The sequence below is a fragment of the Macrobrachium rosenbergii genome, chromosome 37, assembly GCF_040412425.1.
Source record: "Macrobrachium rosenbergii isolate ZJJX-2024 chromosome 37, ASM4041242v1, whole genome shotgun sequence".
NCBI lineage: Eukaryota > Metazoa > Arthropoda > Malacostraca > Decapoda > Palaemonidae > Macrobrachium > Macrobrachium rosenbergii.
This window is the reverse complement of record NC_089777.1, coordinates 27,817,771-27,837,813: the sequence shown is the minus strand read 5'-3', so window position 1 is coordinate 27,837,813 and position 20,043 is coordinate 27,817,771. Positions and strand designations below refer to the sequence as shown.

The 20,043-nt window shown below is 34.0% G+C and overlaps 1 protein-coding gene and 1 long non-coding RNA gene across 2 annotated transcripts in view; one reads left to right on the top strand and one right to left on the bottom strand.

Annotated features, from left to right (window-relative positions):
• The window catches only part of LOC136825435 (WD repeat-containing protein 20), a 43,602-nt gene extending 34,556 nt beyond the window's left edge, over window positions 1-9,046 (top strand). Inside the window, exon 4 of the mRNA XM_067081861.1 lies at window positions 965-9,046. Coding sequence (XP_066937962.1) covers window positions 965-1,054 — 90 coding nt within the window. The 3' untranslated portion in view covers window positions 1,055-9,046. The remainder of the gene's footprint in view (window positions 1-964) is intronic.
• The window catches only part of LOC136825436 (uncharacterized), a 45,631-nt gene continuing 26,927 nt past the window's right edge, over window positions 1,340-20,043 (bottom strand). Inside the window, exons 5-6 of the long non-coding RNA XR_010849341.1 lie at window positions 17,089-17,218; window positions 1,340-12,809 (exon numbers count right to left, since the gene is read on the bottom strand). This is a non-coding gene — a long non-coding RNA (uncharacterized lncRNA). The remainder of the gene's footprint in view (window positions 12,810-17,088; window positions 17,219-20,043) is intronic.

The following is a 20,043-nucleotide window of genomic DNA, read 5'->3' as shown; positions in this document are numbered from 1 at the left end:
ACTTTCTACTTGGGCATTATGAGTAGAGAATATTGTTGAGGACATAGGAATAGAAAGAGGAGCAGAGAGATCAATAGAGCTACTTTCTGAAATAGGATTACCTGAAAAAATAACATGAAAGATCACTGCCAATTTACTAGGGGAAAGCTATGAAACCATCAAAGTGAGGGAGACTGGACAAGCAGAAGTTTAGGGCTTAATTGAAAAAAGGTCAAGGTTTGATTTAGGAAATAAGGTTAGGCTACCAGATTTATTCTTAGTATAAGAAAACTTCAGGACACATCTTCCTGAGCTCTGTTGACTGTGTTGATTATTTTAATACCCGGTACTTTGCTTAATTCAAGAAAGAAGACAACTGCTCAATACAACAGACATACAGTTTTGATAATCTGGGAAAACTAGGTTTCAAGTTTTAGCTACAGTACTAACATCTTGGTTATAATTGATACAAGTGTAATTTTTCAAAATTTGTACATGGGGGTTAAAGAAACATAAGAACATCAGCTGTTGTGTAGATTTAAGCTGCTCATCCTTTCAGTCCCTGCCTGCTGTTATCATTCTCTTGGGAGTTTCTGTTACTATCTATTTAAGGTAAAGATATTTTAACAAATTTGACCATATAGTTTTAAGCAGAGGCTGTTTCCTAACAAGTCAGGTGTGATTTGTCTGACTAAAATAAAATCCCAAAATGTATCAAATGAGGTGGTAGCAATGAAATTTTAATTTTCTAGGTTTGGCCTAAAGGGATTTTTATCTACATATTTGTTTATATAACGGCTGATGATGGACACCAGTAACTTATTAATTTATAATATAAATTCCCTGTTTTGCGTATATAATTATTTGTAAGCAAAAGTGATTGAGATGCTGCTTGCAGATATACTTGACTTGCACTGTATTTGAAGAAATGGATTCTAGCTAAGTTATAGATGTGTAACTTTTTTCTTTTATTTTTATCTTACAGCCAGGAAGCAATCAGCACTCTACTCCTAGTCCAACAACAGCTGTAGCCATGGGAGGAGGCCCCATAGCCTCAGGTGGAACTGTAGTGTAGCAAAAAGAAGGCCAGTGAATTGCAGAGGTGTGTGAACAAATAGGAGATAGTATGGCAAGCCCAGCCAACTATTGTGGAGCCTCGCATAGTGTGGGTGTGTGTGATGTTCAGTGATACTGTGGTGTTATTGTTTATACTGTATCTACTGTGAGATATTGTTGATGGACAGCTGAAAATTGGAGGTCAATATACAGATGAAAATCTTATCCCAATTGTTAGTGACCTTCCTCTGAGACTATTTATATATATCGTTTAGATTGTAAACTTACACTTTGGTCTGCTGGACTCTCTCTCTCTCTCTCTCTCTCTCTCTCTCTCTCTCTCTCTCTCTCTCTCTCTCTCTCTCTCTCTCTCTCTCTCTCTCTCCAGTGTATATTTTGATCTCTCTCTCTCTCTCTTCTCTCTCCAGTGTATATTTTGAAGACAGTGAAGCAACATGTTTTTTTAAACTGACTGTTGGGTGCCTAAGCTGGTGGTATTTTTTGTTTTAAGCTTTTCATTTTTCCTCTTGAACAACTTTGCACATGGATCTTCATGTGCAGTTTACGTGCTTTTTTTTTTAGTAGATAATTAAGAAGTTTTATTTTCATGTTTGTCAGAGGAGCTAATTTTGCAGTTGATTGCTTTCTTGGACTTCAGTCTTTATTGTTTTCATATCTTTCTTGAGAGGCATAATCCATAAAAAGACGTTGAATTTGGAATATCTATACTGCTTGCAGTACAGTCTTGAAAATGTGAAGTTGAATTAAGCATATGCATTTTTACAGTGGTCTTGAGAATACTGTACTTACCAGTATACCATATATATGAAGTGTGCACTTTCAAAGTATAAACTTAATACTTCTACAATACTTTATAATTGCATGTCATTATCATTTATAGCGTGTGTTTTGTGACCACTCATTGAGGATAGCATTTACAGGTAAGTTACACTGTGGCTTTTGCCAATATTGTATGTTGACTGATAATTTTTTATTTATTTATTTTACTAGTGCAGCATATTGGTTCTTTAGGATGAATACTTTTTCAGTTTTACAGAACAGTAATTAATCTCCTTACGATAAAAGTTCATCCCTGAGATATTAGTATATATACCTCAATGTACTGTATATGCAAAATAGCTGTTACATCAAAAGAATGTTTCATGATCAAGGATCGATTGTACTGCAATCAACCAACATAAGTTTGATAATTTTCATTACCCCATTTCACCATATTTTTTTTATTGTTATTTACCAAGATTAGTCTTTTAATATGTCTTTTTAGAATATTAGTGTATAATTTGCTCATGAGGTTTCGAGCCATGCATGCATAACAGTGTTCATTCCATTGGTAAAGGGTGTAAAAATGTGTTCTTGTCTCCCCCCCTCCCCCAGCCAATTTTCTGATGATTGAGGATATAGTATACATGTTGAAGAATGTACACACAATTTTTTATCGACTATGCTTTTCATTAGTTTAATATCCACGCAAAGTATAGTGGTATAGATAACTGATGCTTTTTTCTTATGTAACTACGATCATACATTACCACTATATTGTATATCATTGGGTCCCCATGCTTTTGTTACCTTGAAACTTGTTGTGCTTGGCATGTGCTTGAAACATGTATTTTGAATGTTTTACCTTTTGAAATTAGGAAAAATTTCTTGATCTTTTTCATTATTTCATCTACTTAGCAATAAGTTAACCACATAGCCAGGAGGCACAGCATCACCAACTTTGTGATATAATATAACCAAATCATATTCACTTTAATTTCTATGCAACTTTTTGTGAAAATACTGGTGTTTCAAATTTAATTTCTACGGGAAGCAGACTTTTGAGAATGGCTGAAGTAGAGGTTTCAAGGAGTATAGCATGTGTTGGAAACAAAAGTAAAATTTCCAAATCAGCATTGTGAATAGCAAAGTGGATTTGTATATCTCTCTCTATTTCAAAACTGATGAGAACTGTCATGGTACATCCCTTAGCATAATAGGAGAAGTTGATCAGTGAATACAGTTTGCCAGCAATAGTCTTTCTGACTTTTCTGGTTTTAATAGTCCTTTTTCTCTTTCTCTCTCTCTCTCTCTCTCTCTCTCTCTCATATTCTAGGTTTTAGAGCCATGAAGATGTTATGAATATGCCAGTTATATAAAAACTTGTACAGCGATGAGCAGCATGCGAGTTATTAGCATGTGGATTTGCTAAGCAAAGACAACATGCTTTGTGATGTTTAGTTGTACTTTTTTTGAAATTTTGTTTGCTTTGGTGTCTTGCAAATTTGTATGGAAATTTTACTTCAATTAATCTTTTTATCTTAACCTCCTTTATTATTTAATATATTGGTGCTAGAAAGTAAACCTCTTCATATATCCTGTTAGATATTTATAATGGGTCAATAGAATGATTAGTCATCTATGCAAACCATTTTTTTTTTGTTAAGTTGTAATGAATGTTTATGATATAGAAGCGTAAAAAGAAATATATTTCTTTAAATAAAAGCTGTCTTCATTATGTTATCCGAGTAAAATTTTCTTTGGCATGGAATGCACAAGCCAGAACTTTGCTTTGTCATGACTACATTTTCTCCCGTAGCTGGAATTATCTTGTTATTATTATGCAACTTTCAGAAAATGTTTGCCCAAAATTCAGTAATTGCAGCTGTCTAATTACTTTTTGACAAATTGGAAGTGTTGAAATGAGTGACCTTGTAGTTGCACAGGAATAAATTTTTCTTATACAAGCATACCTTTTAGATACTCATACAAAGTACATTTACATCCTTCTAAGTTTTTGAACAAGATTAAACGGTGTAAAAAATCATTATTTATTTGTCATAAAATAATACATATATCAGGCTAACTATAATGTGGGTTCCGTGTGGATGGCATGTTAATATACCACAAAGCATACAAGACAAGAGGAGTCAAAAGAAACTTTAGTACTGTATCTACAAGATGTTTTGTATATTACTGGCTGTATTTTTTATATTTAACTCCATGGAAACACTCCTCTGTGAAGAACTTGAACTATGATGTGTCAAGCAAAAATAATTATGGTGTTCCCTTAAGTATGGTTGGCATTGCCAGTACTGAGTGCAAAAACAAATTCATGACAACCTTCTTGATGTATGAAAACATTTTCTTTGATGGCTTATGTACATTTTTTTTTTAGGAATGTCTTCTTGCTGTTCATTCTTATCATTTCAGGGCCTATCCTCACCCTTGTCATTATTAAGGTTTTATTGGAATTTAAGCCACTTTGAACGTAGATGCAGACTTCTCATTAAATGTCATTAGTGCCATAAAATATATAGAAAATTAATCAGTGAGTGGAAGTATGTCATGTGTGGGTGTGTACGTTTCTTTGCATTTGTTTTTTAATTATACAGTACTTTTGTCCAACTTTGTAAATGATGTGGGCTTGCTGCATGTGTTGGGTGTATGTTTTTTTTTATAATGCGTAAAGTCAGATAACTTGAGCATACTGAACTTGAGATTCTTTGAAGTTTTACATTATGAACGTATGGATAGTAATCATTATCAGACATTTACTTCTAAGATTTTCATCACTGTTTTGTCTCCTGTAATTTTGTAGTGCTTCTTTTTAATGTAGTTTATAAAATTCCAAATTCTTATTATCTTCTTGTAAGGGGCAGGTCTGCCACTTCCTGTCAAGCCCTACTTTTTTTTCATATGCCTTTTCATATTTGCATTATGCTGGACTAGATAAGGGTACTTTTTAGTCCATCCTGTTAACCTTTGCTTGAGAAATCAGGTCAGAGCCCATTTATGTAAGGTGTATTTGTATAATGCAGTTTTATTTTTCAAAATAATCTATCAGATCATCTCTATTCTGCATAGGTAAGAAGGTTCCTCTTCATTGCACAGGTACAAACAAAATTTTTTTTTTTTTAGTTTTTTTTTGTGCATTTTTTAAAGATATTTGTGGGTGTAGGCTGGATGCATAATCAAGAAATGTATTCCTTATTATCACAAGGCATATCATCTTTATTATGTCACCCTTTGTCCTTGGAATAAGAGCTTCAAAATGAGAAAAGTCAATGAAACAAGGAAGTGAATATTCTTTTAATATACCATAGACATAGTTTTGTATATGACATGTTGAGGCATTCATATAAAGCTCTGTAGTTATGGTATAGGAAAGCTTGCTCCTGGAATAAGGGTTATCAGTACTCAGCAATATCTAATTCTTTGTGAACTACTAAACTTAACTGAAGTGCTTACAAAGTGTTGGTAATTATTGTTTCAAGTACTTAATATTTCTTGGATTTCATTCCATTCTTCCCTCAAAGCTAAAATATAGTACAGTATATGTATTCGATAGTACAAAATACCTGGCAGCATTAATTTTGGTTATCATTGAAAAGAAAGATAAGTTAATAACAAAATGTAAAATTTTAAATACAGCATATCATTTATGTGAATTTAAGAATGCATCACAATGCTATTTTCCATTAAGATGGTGTAAGAATACTAAATTTCTACAATCAGATTAACCCTTTGAGATAACGATGACATCAAATGACATCATATAAATGCCATGCTCTAAAATTCACTGAAATTTTCTTGAAGCTAGTTTGGTATGAAGTCTATAGTTTTGGGGGATGGCTTAACTCTGCCTCCTACACAAGCTTAGACTATTCAGAGAGAATTATCATTAAACTAGTACTGAGTGAGCTATCATCATATTTATGAATTTTTCAGTTTTTGACCTTGTGTTTTTTGAGATGCAATAATGAACAAATACCAGTGATGTTGATTACTGGAAAGGATGTATATTTTCATAGTGCAAAAATAATACATAAATGTTTACTTTTTACATTTATTTACAAAAAGTAAATAAATTTCTGTTCTTGGCTAACTTCAATGCATTATTCTAACTATACAATTGTTGTTGTTTCATGTTTTTAAAGATATAATATTAAAAGTACAATTATTTTGTTTAAAAATGGGCTAAACACTGCATTCTATGGACAAAAAAATGATAGCAGGTAATAAATTATGACAAAAACATTTTCAGCAAGTGATAAGAGAACGTTATGTTTAAGGTTAAAAGGTGGTGGGCCAGAACTCTGTGGTAAAATGCATTGTTCGGGCTTACCACTTGTAAGCCTAGAGACAATGTTTTTATCACTTACTGTAAATGTTTATGTCATGATAGAATGCTGGGTTTAGTTCTTCCCTCTCCTTCCCCCTTAAGAAAAAAATTTAAAAAATTAAAACTCAAAGGGTTAACTGTGTGACAATGCTTATAAGTCTGTTTAGTGCCTTTTAACTTTATAATATTATGTAGTGTCCACTTTTATCTCCTTTGCAATGAAAAAATGCTTCCCACTCTTCTGCATAGTAATCTCTTATTGCAGTAAAGTTCTGTCATTTTAATCTGATGAAGGAAACTTTGGGTACGCACCTGATAACTACATGAAATTGTAGTAGAAAACAGATTTTTGGGTATTTCATATGCAAGACAACAGCTATTACATTAACAATGTACATACCAAAAAAAAATGTTTCGATCTGCCAATTTGCAAGTGGTTCTGTCTTGAGTTGAGACATGGAACCAGCAGAAATGATAACAGATTTTTTAATAAAATTTAAGGCTTTGAACCAACAAGAAAGGCTTAGTTTGGTAGATATAGTCTCAATGAGAAGGTTCTGTCTTGTTCAGGCTTTGAACAAATACAGTATAAAAAACCTGTAGTTACCTTATTTCTTTGCAAGAGGATCTGGTATAAATTTGGAGCTTCTGGACAAAAAAAATTAGTCTACTGATTCATTGCTTGCAGGTTGAAAATTGGGAGGTTAGGTGCTTCTTAGCTGGAACTGCATTGTGTTCTAAAAGATTAATGGAAATGTAGATAATTGTAAATTCCAAATAATTCATTGGTCCATGTTTGAATAAGGTACTTATTCACATGCATTATGCATTGGAGGGATTATGGAATTGTATTGTGTCATTATTTATTTAGCACAATATAATTTTTAGAAATTGTTTTATAATAAAGTTAATTGGGCCTTTATCCTTTCTGTGCACTTTCTCAGTACTGTATATTTATCTCAATACTATATATTTATTGAGATTGGCAAGTATTAAATGTAAAACAAATATTTAAGAAGCAAGACTTGTAAAGCAATATACCATTATAATCATTTTAAAGTTTTTTAAGCCTTGGAATGCTTTTACACTGCTTTTCAGCTTTGAATATGAAGAATGTTGATTTCACAGTGCTATAGGGTAGGTAAAAAGGCATTAGGATTGTTGTTAGTTACATATTTGCATCCAATATGGCCCAGAATAATTTAATATTTGAACTCTTGTAAGTTAAAACATAAAAATTTTGGAAATTTAGGAAATAGGTTTTTCTAGAACAGTACTAAGATCATATTTATAGTGTATACTGATGGCTGTAAGATGGAAATTGATAGGTATCGAGACTGATTTGCACAAGGTAAAATTTTCATCACTTATTGGAGCCCTATGGTAACTGTAAATCTTAATTTAGCAATTAATGTCTGATATTGAAAAACAAAGGTACTATTGCCTTTGTGGAAGGAAGAAATGAGAAAATTCTATGCCTTACTGCTATACTCTAAAATAATTACTAAAGCAACTGCAGTCATGCATTTGTTTTTAGACCATAAGGCAGTTACACTTGGAGTAGTCACTGTCCTGTGTTTAAGAGAAATTTCTATAACACAGTGCACACTTCCTATTGACCATCAGTTGTGCCTGTCATATGTTGTTTGCATGTGCAAAATGCTGCTGTGGGAATAACTGAACTAATAGTTCCCTTAGATATAGCAGTATTTGTGGGTAACTTACCAATGGATTTATCCTTGGAAAGCATCATAAGCACTTAGGTCCTGAGAGAATTTAAAAAGGTAAAGAACACTTTAATTGGATTGTGGATTTAGAACTTTGTGGTTGGGTCAGACTATTTGATTAATAAAATATCTAGACATACCTAGTATATAGAAAGATGAAAATAACGTCAAAGGTGAAAATAACTGTAAATTACTGGGAAAGTTGTTCAGTTTTACCAGCTGTCTAGTTTTTGTCCATACATGCCTATACAGAATATAGGATACCTTTCTTCCCAAATATGAATGCCAGTCAGAGATAGTATGAATCAAGCATTTGACTTTGCTTCACATAAAACATAATTTACTATTATGAAATTGGAGAAGTGTTGCTAAGATTGTCTTCTGTTAAATCATGTTCAAGTACAGGCGCTGTGTTGGTGCTAGTGCACAGTTATACACAATAGCAATGAAGTGAGATTTTGAAGTGGTAATAAAGAGCACATAGTTTAATATATGATTCACTGGGGGCAAAAGGTGAGAATTTTATCAATTAAAATCATTCTTTTGTGGAAGGTGTTGGCTTTGAATTTACACTACTCAACAAGAAAGCTGTTGTGTGTTTGTATCAGGGTGTGTGTACATTTTAGTTTCATGGTACTTCAGTAAGAATCAATTTCAGGATTATTAATGGAATCAAATTGAGAGAGTTGGCAAAAGAGAGGCGTTATTGGCAAACAAAGACACGCTTGTGAGGGTCATAGATAGATAGTGTGGCTCATACAGTTTTGGTGGTTGTTATGTAGATTGCAGTTTGTTTTTCCAAGTTGGCAGATCAATTTATTTTATATGAAATTGTTTATTTATAGATGATATTTATATATAGTAATTATTTAAGAGAATACTTAAGTGTTCTGCCTTAATATCTGATACAGTAATTTATTGAACATTTGCAGTGCCACTAACATAACATGTATGACTGTATATCAAAAATATAAATTGTATATATTCCAATATGCTTTTAATGTTCATTTCAATTTGAATTTTTCCAACTCGGTGACAGATAGTATTTATATTCTATGCTCAGCTAATTGCCATGTAAGTATAGCATATGGCATTCCTCCAGTTTTTATGCTGATGACAATGTGAATAAAGGAAAAGTCTAATAAACTCTAAAATTGTTTTTGTTCTTTGCTCCAGACTTCATTTTAAGCCTTGGGAAAGATGTTTGCAGTTAAGTTAATGATGATTGAATTAGTGTCTCAAGATATATATTCATTTTGCAATCTTTGATTGCTCCACTGCAACATTCAGCAGTATTTGCCATGCCAAACAAATGCCAAGTCTATCATTTGCATGTAACTGTCAGTTTAGAAATTATATTTAAAAATTTTTTGCTTTGGAAATTTTAGGAATTCAGCTTTAGAAAATTGATTTTACATTATAAAAAAAAAAATTTTCAATACAAACCCATTAACTCATGTATTGCCTTTCCTCCATGCAAAGTATCCACATCACATAAGTTGTAGTGATCCAAGTTTAAGATGGCCCCCACTGTATATGGCCAGTCCTATTATGCCTCTGTTTCTCTTCATTCTCTTGTGTTGGAGTATGAATAATGGGTTTCCAGTACATGGCAATGATTTCTATGGCAACAGAGGTGATTTCCTGGAAAGGAACACCCCTGAATCCTGTAGAATTAATGAAGTTGCTAGTCAGGAAACAGTAGTAGTAAGGGCCCCCATTGGATAACTGTAGCCTCTGCTAGTACCATGCCCCCTTGAGCCTCACCTGCAGATTTGTCATAATAGATTTTTCCAAAGAAGGTCATAAACCTTCGCAGATGAGTCCTCATCTTGACAAAGCTCAGCCACAGAAGCCTCCCAGAGGGGGGTGAGAAGTGCATTCAATCGTAAAAATGCTGCATACATGCCAAGTACCTCTACAAGAACATATCATCTTGAACAGCACAAAGATCTTAGGCAATCTCTTCAGCAGTCCTCCACCAATGCATGATCTCAGAAGGGTTAAACCTGGCTCTCTCATAAGGAGTACAAATGAGTCATACGTTGTCATGGGAGACCCTAAGGACTGGGTGGAGAAGTCCTGGAAGCTGCATGAGTCATCAGGCACCAATCTGGTATAGTTAGCATTGGTTGAGTCACTGGAAAGGGCAAGTGCTAACTAATGCACGGTGGTAAAGTGTCCCGGACAGACATGGCTCTAATGAAAAAATTGGCCCTCGAGACAACTCGGTAGAACTCCCTTTCAGATGGCATGAAGAGCTTTCATAGCCAATCAATGAATGGTACTGGAATCATGACTATGCCTCTGGACCAAGACAGCCTGTGGTTACCAACACAAGAGCAGTAAAAAACAGTTGACTCTGGCACAATGCAAGGGCTCAGAGCTGGTCCATACACTGGCAGGTTCCGGGGAAGAGGACTAAATCATCCTCAAAGACTTCATGATTCCATAGGAGGAGAATAAACACCCACACAGGAATGGGTGATGTGGAATCAGCAGGTCAAACCCTTGGGAGAGGATTATCTTCCGATGTGTGGTAGATGAGAAGCGTGATGAAGCAAAGATCAAAGGTACAATAGGAGGTCCATCTGACGGCCACAGGTAGAGGAGTAGGAAGGGGAGGTACTATGAAAGCAACAGGTTGAAGGGGAGAGATCACAGGAGCAACAGGTAGAAGGGGAGGCACTGCAGGAGCAACAGGTGGAATGGGAAGAAGGGTCCTATGACCAATCAAAGACGATCATGGGTTGCACTGTATGTTACAGAAAACATATGCTTTAAGCATCCCAGAAAAGACAAGTCAGCAGACCCCAGTAGGTCCAACCTTGGAGATGAAGCAGCAGGTGGTGGCATGGGCCAAGGCAAGTTGGCGGAACGCATTTGGAGAGATTGGAAGCTCACGAAAGGAGGAAGCATATTGAATATTCCTCCCAGAGTCACATGTAAGTCATCAGGCGTGGAATCCTTCAAGAGAGGAGAGTCATCTGATGTAGAAAAGAAAACGGCTGCAGTCCACAAAATTCTGGTGCTTCTTGCCAGCATCAAGGTCCCAAGTTATTGTGGAGGGGAACAAATTGTATCAAGTTGGTGTAATATTGAAATTTGCTAGATTCCTGCCCACATGAGCATAAAGGGAAATTAAGATGGCAATAAAACCATCAAAACTGTAACTACTAAAATGAGATCCAAAGTAGCTATTCCAGTCAGTGTTTATTTAAAAACTTTTGAAAGCTCACCATCACTGTCAATTTGTCAATATTTTGGGTTTATGAGATAGAGGTTTTCCTTTTAGAGGTTTTCCTTTGATTCCTGATGGGCCATTAACAAGGGCTAAAAAAAAGTTCATGAGAAATATGAAATAAAGGTATTATGTATACATATATGTAGACAAATTTATATCATGAAAAAATACATGTACAGTATACAAAAACCACTCACAGTTAACTAAGAATGATAATGAGCCATTAATTTCAGTGGGACAGCAGCAATACAGTTAGAACACTCAATAGGTGACGTTGCTTGGAGCCAAAAAGAAGCAAAGGTATTCGATAAAAATCACAATATGCAGAATCTGATAATTCATTGAAATCAGTCTGTAAAAGTAGATGATGCGTTGCCTAGGAACCAACAGCAGGCATAGTATCAAACAGCCAGTTACATGCAAACAACCCTCAGTGACATATAGCTGATTGGTTATCGGGTGTTATTGATAATTCAATGAGAGAGGGATTAAGATGGTTGATGGAGAGATAGTTTTGCATTTTCACTCGGCACCACCTAAACAAGAAAATGAAGTGCCCAAGGACACTAAAGTGACTGAGCTACTGGAGCTTCATCTACTGGCAAGTTTGTTTATAAATAAGATGCTACTGACAATACCCACAGAGGGAAAATTTCATGGAAAAATAAATTATAAAACAGTTTAAAACCATCATTGGATTACAGCATTCTTCATGCAAATAAAGAGCACCATATTGAAGTGTAAAGTAACTTCAATCGTCTTTGAACTGGTCACACTTATTTGACTTGTGAAAGCTTAATGAATAATCACCACAACCTAGTCCTTTTATACAAGGTGCAGTTATATTAACACTTATCATGAGGTATCTCATATGACCAAACTCAAACGGATTTAGAAATCAGTAAATCAAAGAAATACTTTTGGAATCTAATTTTGATTTGTATACCATTATTGAATTTTTACAGAGCTGCACATAAGATCAATTTCAAATAATATTACTAGGCAATTCCTTTGGGCCAGCTTTTTGAGAGTTGAGTCCTGATTTCAACTTAGTGGTCTGATTTAAACTACCAAATAATAATATTAATTGCATGGGGAGGAGGCATTGTAAAAATTAAGGCCCTGTCCAAAGATACCTGACTAAAATGAGGATGTGGAGACATGGCAACATGGACAGAAGAGGAGTCTTGAGGAGGCAGCCACCAAAGTCCTAGTGTGGCACTTAATTATTTCTAGGTCAAAAGGAACCACTTACCAAGGGACCACACATCTGAGGTGAGAACTGTTGACTCCCTACAGGACAGACATTGAAAGTTGAGATCCTTATCCTGGGAAAGCATGAACTAATAGTTACAAGTGTGTTCAGGCAACCCTTTAATAATATGCTGTGGCATGGTACACAACACAGACAAAAAACGTAGTCAATACCATGCCTACTGCATAAACACTTCCTCATTAATTAATTTCAATAAGCTAAAATACACAAGAAATATGGGTACAGAAATCCAGCACAATGGTTTAAATCACTTACAAGTCATATCCTGAGAAAGGGACATATATGTGAAGTTTACACCATCAATCCTTAAAACAATGAAGGGAAATTGAGGCATTATAGGAGGGCTGTGCATGCTCCTTATGGACTTCTAACTCAGGTAAAAGTTGGTATGACTGGGATCGACTGCATGGAAGAAAGGTTATGTATGATTAATGGGTTGTAAAGAAGATAAGCTTTTATTACGTATATAAGAACTAAAGAACTAAAAGTAAAAGTGATGAGTATTGATCAAAAATACATAATAATTTTAAAATATTAAAAAAATATGTTATTGTTTTATAAAGATAGCTCTACTGCTAGTTTTGGGTATGGTATGAATGGCTACAATGTGGTATCTCATAAATTATGATGCCAAATGCTCTACCATTATACAGTCTGCATATGCATTTCTCAGTCAACTGAAAAGGTATTAATGTCAAAAACAAATTCAAACCTGTTCTGTTTGTGTAAATGCTACAGGTAACAGCTTGTAGTACTTAGGTGAATGCCTAAACTGAAAACTGATATAGTAAATAGAATTCCCTTGCTTCTACATTAACAGAGCTGGGTTTCATGTTTTAATCATCACGGGGTTTCTTTGTACGTCAAGCCGAGATACTCCAAGAAAAAGTTTAAATCTTTACTAGTAATTTTCATCTCCTCTGTCAATTACTTCCTTCTCCAATAAACTTCACTATTCTAATTAAGCTCCATTGCAAGATTAAATACTTAACTACTCATAATGTACTTTACTTTTTTGAACAGTTAAAATTCACTTCCAAGATTTTTAGGATAACTTCAAAATCTTAACATTCAATTTTTCAAAGCTCATATGATATGCATTGCATATTTGTACTTTTACTGAAACAAACATAATTTCAATTTTCTGGGAACAACTGAGAATAAAAAACTAGTATGGGATTCACATGACTTCTGTCACTGACTACAAAAAGAGACAGATGAAAATTACTTTCAACTTATTAAGTTTCACACTAAATGTTAGAAAAAAAAAGCCTGCCATGTACCATGCAGCTCTGGACCAAAAGAAAATACTGCTTTATAGTATATATGTATGTATATATATATATATATATATATATATATATATATATATATATATATATATATATATATATATATATATATATATATATATATATATATATATATATATATATATATATATGATAAGGTTCCGTGTTTTTGTAGTTCACCCTTTTCCATACACGACTCCATCTAGTGGAGCTCGCTCTGGGGGTAGTAACTCCAGCATTTCATTTAGCTTTCTCTGGTATCTAGCAACGGAATTACCTAGAAATAAGTGCTGAATGGATTATTTCACCGGGTGACTCCAGAAATAGATTTTTCCTTTGTCAAAATCCAGAAATAGATTTTTATATTTGTATAAAATATATATATATATATATATATATATATATATATATATATATATATATATATATATATATATATATATATATATAAGGCAGAGAAGTGATGGTTGCAAATATTCTACAGAATGTTCTTACCAAGCAGGTTAATTACATAAAAACTTTAAAAAGTCACATGAGCAGTGAAGGGAGAGCAAATGATTAGCCCACTCAAAAAAAAGGCCTTCTTTCGTCTAATGAAACCAGGTTATTGATGTGACAGGTTTCCATTAATTCGTAAATTAAACTGAAAGCAGAACCTTCCAGACTGTGAGGATAACCTAACAAGAGACAAGTACCACACATCTTGGGTTGCTCCAAAGAGTACTGTCAGTGTAACAGAGAACACCCAGTCTCTAACAGCAAAAGGTAGACAGAACTGCATAATGTTTTTCCTATTAGTTGCTAATTTTAAAACAAAAATTTTTTAACATTTAAATTAGGCATATTAGATAAAAAAATTGAATAAAAACCAGTTGGAGGAAGTATTAAAGAAAAACTGAAATGCTATCCAGCTGGAAGGTGTATTAAACAAAACTGAAGTACTGTACGGTACATAACAAGTTTGTTGTTTTATATACTGTAATAAGATTTTTACTAGCATCATTCTATAAGATGTAGTAAGACTGGAACGAACCAAGAAGCAAGAATATAAAAAAATAGATGAAAATATAAAAAATAAGATTTAGTAAATAAATAAAAATAAAAAAAAAATCAATAAAGTAATCATTTTGGTTTTGCATTTAAACAGTAAGAACAATTTACATAGAGTGCTGGGCATTTTTATAATTGCTGTACACCTTAAAAAATAAATATTCATTAAGCACATCTTCTCATTTTGGTTTTGATTTCATTTGATCTGTTGTCTGCGAAAAATACTTTTACTTAAGAACCCTAAAAGAGTTCAGAGGTCTGGTTAAACAAATCATTTGTAACTAACTAACTATCTGTTACCACAATGTCAAAAGAATCCTTAAAAATACACAAAGTCAGTAACTTTGTTCATTACTATGGCACGTTCAATCTGACCTGTTGGATATTGAATCTGAATCTTCTTCTTATGTTAGTGAAATGTTAATTACATTTTCAATATGGCTGCTTCTTTCTTAATTCGTTATTAGACATTTTTGAAGGAAAGAATTGCTATTTTGGGGAGAGTGGACCTTTAGGCACACCCTTGAGACTGTAAAATATCGAGAACAGCCTCTGTAGTATGTTAAGTTCCCAACCATTGTGAAGAGTACTTTTAATGCTGCAATTTAGCATATTTATGAAGAAGTACATTGTTTGACATCATCAATCCCAAGATTGTCTAGTAAAACATTCTTGAAGCTCTGACCCATTTCTTGAGTATTTAGTTCTAATTTAAATCAAAGAATCTAATATTTTTTTACTAGATTCAATTTCTTCAAATGTTTCCATACACAATATGTCTAAATGCACGCTTTAGCAAAAGCGATGGGCTTACCCTTTTGGGGCTGGACGAGGTGAAATAGAGGAGAGAGAAAAGGGATCTGTGAAAGATTATCTATTTACGCACAGACCTAGAACAAGAGAATGGCCAAATGTATGACCATCATCTATTGTGAAGCAACAAAAAAAAAAAAAAACAATGGTTGTCAAAAGAGGTATGCCTATCTAGGATAAGATTTAATGAGGGAAACTTTATCCTAAATTATACTAAACCCTGTCATACTGCTTTACCAAATTAGCAAAGCCTGTGAAGATGACAAGACATTGAATAAAGCTCAATATGAGGCTACCTGGTATTATAGATTTAATTTCAAAAATTATCAGTTGTGGGACTACAAAGAGAATGGTAGCCATAGGCATAGACTGGTCTTTAAGATACATCTCCCTCTGCTCTTCCCTTTAACAAGGCATGGGAGAGGGGGGGGGCAAGGTATAGCTATATTCTGAGCCCATCAGCTTGTATCTGCCAGAAATAGCTACCTTCCAATATGTATTTTCTTATGGGAGAATTAATAGTTCCCCAAACCTTTCCTTACTTGAGTAAGCCTCCATACCCTCACTCAGGCCAAAGGCCTACTGCTTTGTCACCCCTATGCCAAATGAGTAGGAGCTTATGGGAGTCACTGCATCCCTTGCTCATTATCATGACAAGATCATGGCATTTCCAGGTGGGTTTTTCAATTTTCTCTCTGGTGAGAGAGATGCCTTCCCACCTAAGGAGTGAGCATCCCACAGGCAGTGGTTTGTATTTCCATAGAAAGAAATAAATTTTTTGAGTAATCTGTATTTTTCCTAATTACACAAACCAGAGCCTTTTATCCAAGCTAAACTATCCTGATTTGTCCTTGTTACTAAGTTCAATAAATGTTTCCAGTTCTCAATACAGGATACTCCTATACAAAAGGCTCTGGTTTGTATACCTAATAAAAATACAATTTACTTTAAAAAATCTGTTATTTTCTGAACAAATGAACTTTACCAAACACAGCCAAGAAACTGCTTTTTTGAAGTTAAAATTTTCAACAACTAAAAATTTAATTATAATTGTTGAGAACTACACTTTTATGATGTGATGTAAGTCAATCTCATTAGGCTAGAGCAGATAATCAAGTTTACGGTATGTAATCATTCAACATTCTACCAGATTTTCTTGTTCCTGTCAGTGATTTATTACTGCAGTACTGTATTTGTAAAACCCATCATCTTTAGTATATGGCAAGCACTGTGAAATAATGATTCACAAAATAACAAATTAAAACATTAAACCAACCGTTGGTTTGTTGTATATTGCAGTACAAAAGGACTACCACACTGAAGTAATAATAGTCTTTAAATTAATCAGACTTATCAGATAAATAACATATGACCCAATCCTCAAATACAGAGAATACACTTTAAATAAAACATGCCTTTGGTAAGTGTCCAACTTTCATCCTGATAAGAGATAAGAATATTAACTCAATGCCTGTTTAAACTATTTAATAATAATAACAAAAATAATAAATTAAAACAGATCATACCTACTGTTGCATTGTGGCATTCTTCATTACCTGGATGAGTACCACACTGAAGCAGCTTCATCTTGTATCTGAATAAGTCATACCCGGCTCACCCATGGATATCTGATGAATAGTTCCTATGAAGTAGTCCCTGTGTGCAGAGAGTGGAAATCAATGCTAGCACTTCAGCATATCTTATGTTACTGCCAAAAAGCAAATGCCAAGTTTTGGAGAGCAAAACAATTAAAAAAATTGTCATTTTCTGTTTATCCAATTACAGTATTATACTACAGTACATACTTAAATACTAACTGCAATTTACCAAATTGAATGTAATTATTAAAATCAAACTCTACAGATCAACCCTACAAAAGTCATTCTAACTCAATGGTCTAGTGAAACTGAATATTAAAGCGTGAAATAACTTTAATCTACTAACAAGCATATAGAGTTGTACAAATGCATGCACACATAGTTCACTTGAATCTGTAAATGACTTTTCTCAATTTACAACACAAACTGCAAGGGACATCCTGTTATCTATTTTTGTAGCTACGGTCACTTGTTATTTATTTAAAAAATTATATTGATGTATGAATGATTTACAATAAAATATAAATACTTAATTTATGATTTGTTTTTAAATACTTACCTCTCCATTATATAGCTTTAACTACCTCTGGCGCGGAAGTAAACCTATATAATGGAGAGTTAAAGTTCATTTAAAAAATGTAGATCATATATTCTAAAAATTTAAGAGTAAAAAAATGTAAATTTTTAGTATGCAAACCCATCATTTATATCACTGCTTCATTTGTAAGTTTTCTAGAACCCAAGTCTCCTTTCCTGAATGACATGAAGATTATGTGCTGGCTGGTTGGCAATAGGGCACATGCACTTCATCAACCTCCAGTTTCCTGTAGCTAAGAACCTCATTTCTCATGTAGTCTAGGTATGGCTACCTAAAGCAAGTGGGGTTGGGAGGCAAGCCATCACATATAAATGAAGGTTTTTACACAAAAAATTTTGTTTTTCATAATTACATTTATTGGGTCCACTTACCCACCATTTGTATCACTGTCTGAATCACAACAGTTTGGGAGGAAGGCTTAAGCTACTCTAAAAAAATGTCCCCCAAACAGCTGACTGGAATAAAAGTCCAATCAAGAACCCAGTGCTCTAAAGGACGAGGAGTTACAGCTGTGGAGCTTAAAACCATGTGCATACTGCAAAATAGGAGGTCTACATTTGCAGGTCATACAGATATGGTAATAGAAACATAACAGAAGGATGTGTTTACTCAAAAGCTGATTAACAAGAAACAAGAGAGACTATGACCAAATGAAGGACTGAGGGTTTGATTACTTGAAGCTGTAGTATGCACTTAAGTCCATTTCTTGGAGGGGCTAGAACCTGTCTGATAGTGGCCACTGGTAACCTGAAACTTTGTCCATCCTAGCTGAGATGATCGGATCACTGGTTCCTCTTTGCATGTAGTAACAGTTTTACTGGCAGAAGAAGACAGTTACCATCTTGAATCACCAAGAATTGACCAGTCAGGATTTACTTGGCATCTAAGATCTTCCTCGAGACTCATTAATTACAAAGACAAGATTGCATGCAGTCAGAAACATAGTTCTCCGAGTTGCTTGCACTTGGAGAAGAGAGAACCAAGACAGGCTGAAGTAATTTCTTTGGTCATTGCTGTCTACCAGTTTGCACAAGTGAAGGGAGCATAAAACCTGTGCTTGAAGATAAGTTTCGAACCATTCGTTAAATCTAAGTGTCATACACAGAGTGGTCAGCTGCAAGAGCAACTCTTTAAAGGCATGGAGATGATGACTGCAACCCAGAAAACTGCCTAAGTAAGTCTTACCTACCAGGAAAACACTTCAATACAATCACACAGTTACAAGAATTCACTTCAAGACTGACAACACATTCAACAGAATTGATTACTGTACTGTGCTGAAGTGTATCCACACTATAATATTATTAACTGGACCTGACTGACAGGATTGCCCACATGACTCATGTCCGTATGTCATGTAAACAATGTGCCATATATTCAACATCTCTCTTAGTAGTACAACACTTCCTCTGACAATTCCTAAGCAAAATATATACTGTACCATGTGATCAAATACACAATGCAGAATTACATCACCTACTCCAGCAAAAGTGCTGTAACTTTCAACGTAATTAATCATGAAATGCAGGGCATTCATAAAACTAATACAGCATAGTTTCACATTTTGAATTTTTGTAGTTATTTAAAATATGCATAGCTGACTACAGTATTTCAAACTCATCTACCCCATAAAAAGTGCAATCTTGAGAGTACATAAATTACAGTTTACAAGTGAATAAATACTACAGTAAGGCAAAGAAAAGCCAAAGAGAGAAATAAAAAACTAAGATATCAGTAGACAGCTTCAATAATTAAGTGACATAGGCTTCAGTCTAGTAGGATAATTACTTGTTTCTGGCTTTTTAACACGTAAGCTCCCTACTCTAACAATATTGAGTTTTGAAAACCTCAAGTACTATTAAATACGTACTATCCTAACACCTCAATAACAAACATTCTATATTAATGATTCAGTAACAATTTATATACACTGCTATGCCAACTTACTGTACAAAGCACATTCCATGTGAGATGCATCCTGTATAATAAGACCAAGGGGAGAACAGTGTCAAAAACAAGTATATTGTAACATAACCCAAATTACTAACTAAAAAGATTAGACTTACCAAAGATTAAATAATTTTAGGTCAGGATTTAAGAACATATTTTTTTTTACCTTCATTCAAACTTGAACCCCTCAGGCCAACCCGGAGTGTTTAGAAATTTAACTTGATAATCTGCTTACCCAAATGATAATGAAATCATTTTTCCTTTGCTTTTGTCTTACACTGTTCAATTTCACTGACTAAAATAGAGTATTTTGCTTTCCATTACCCTTTTTACAT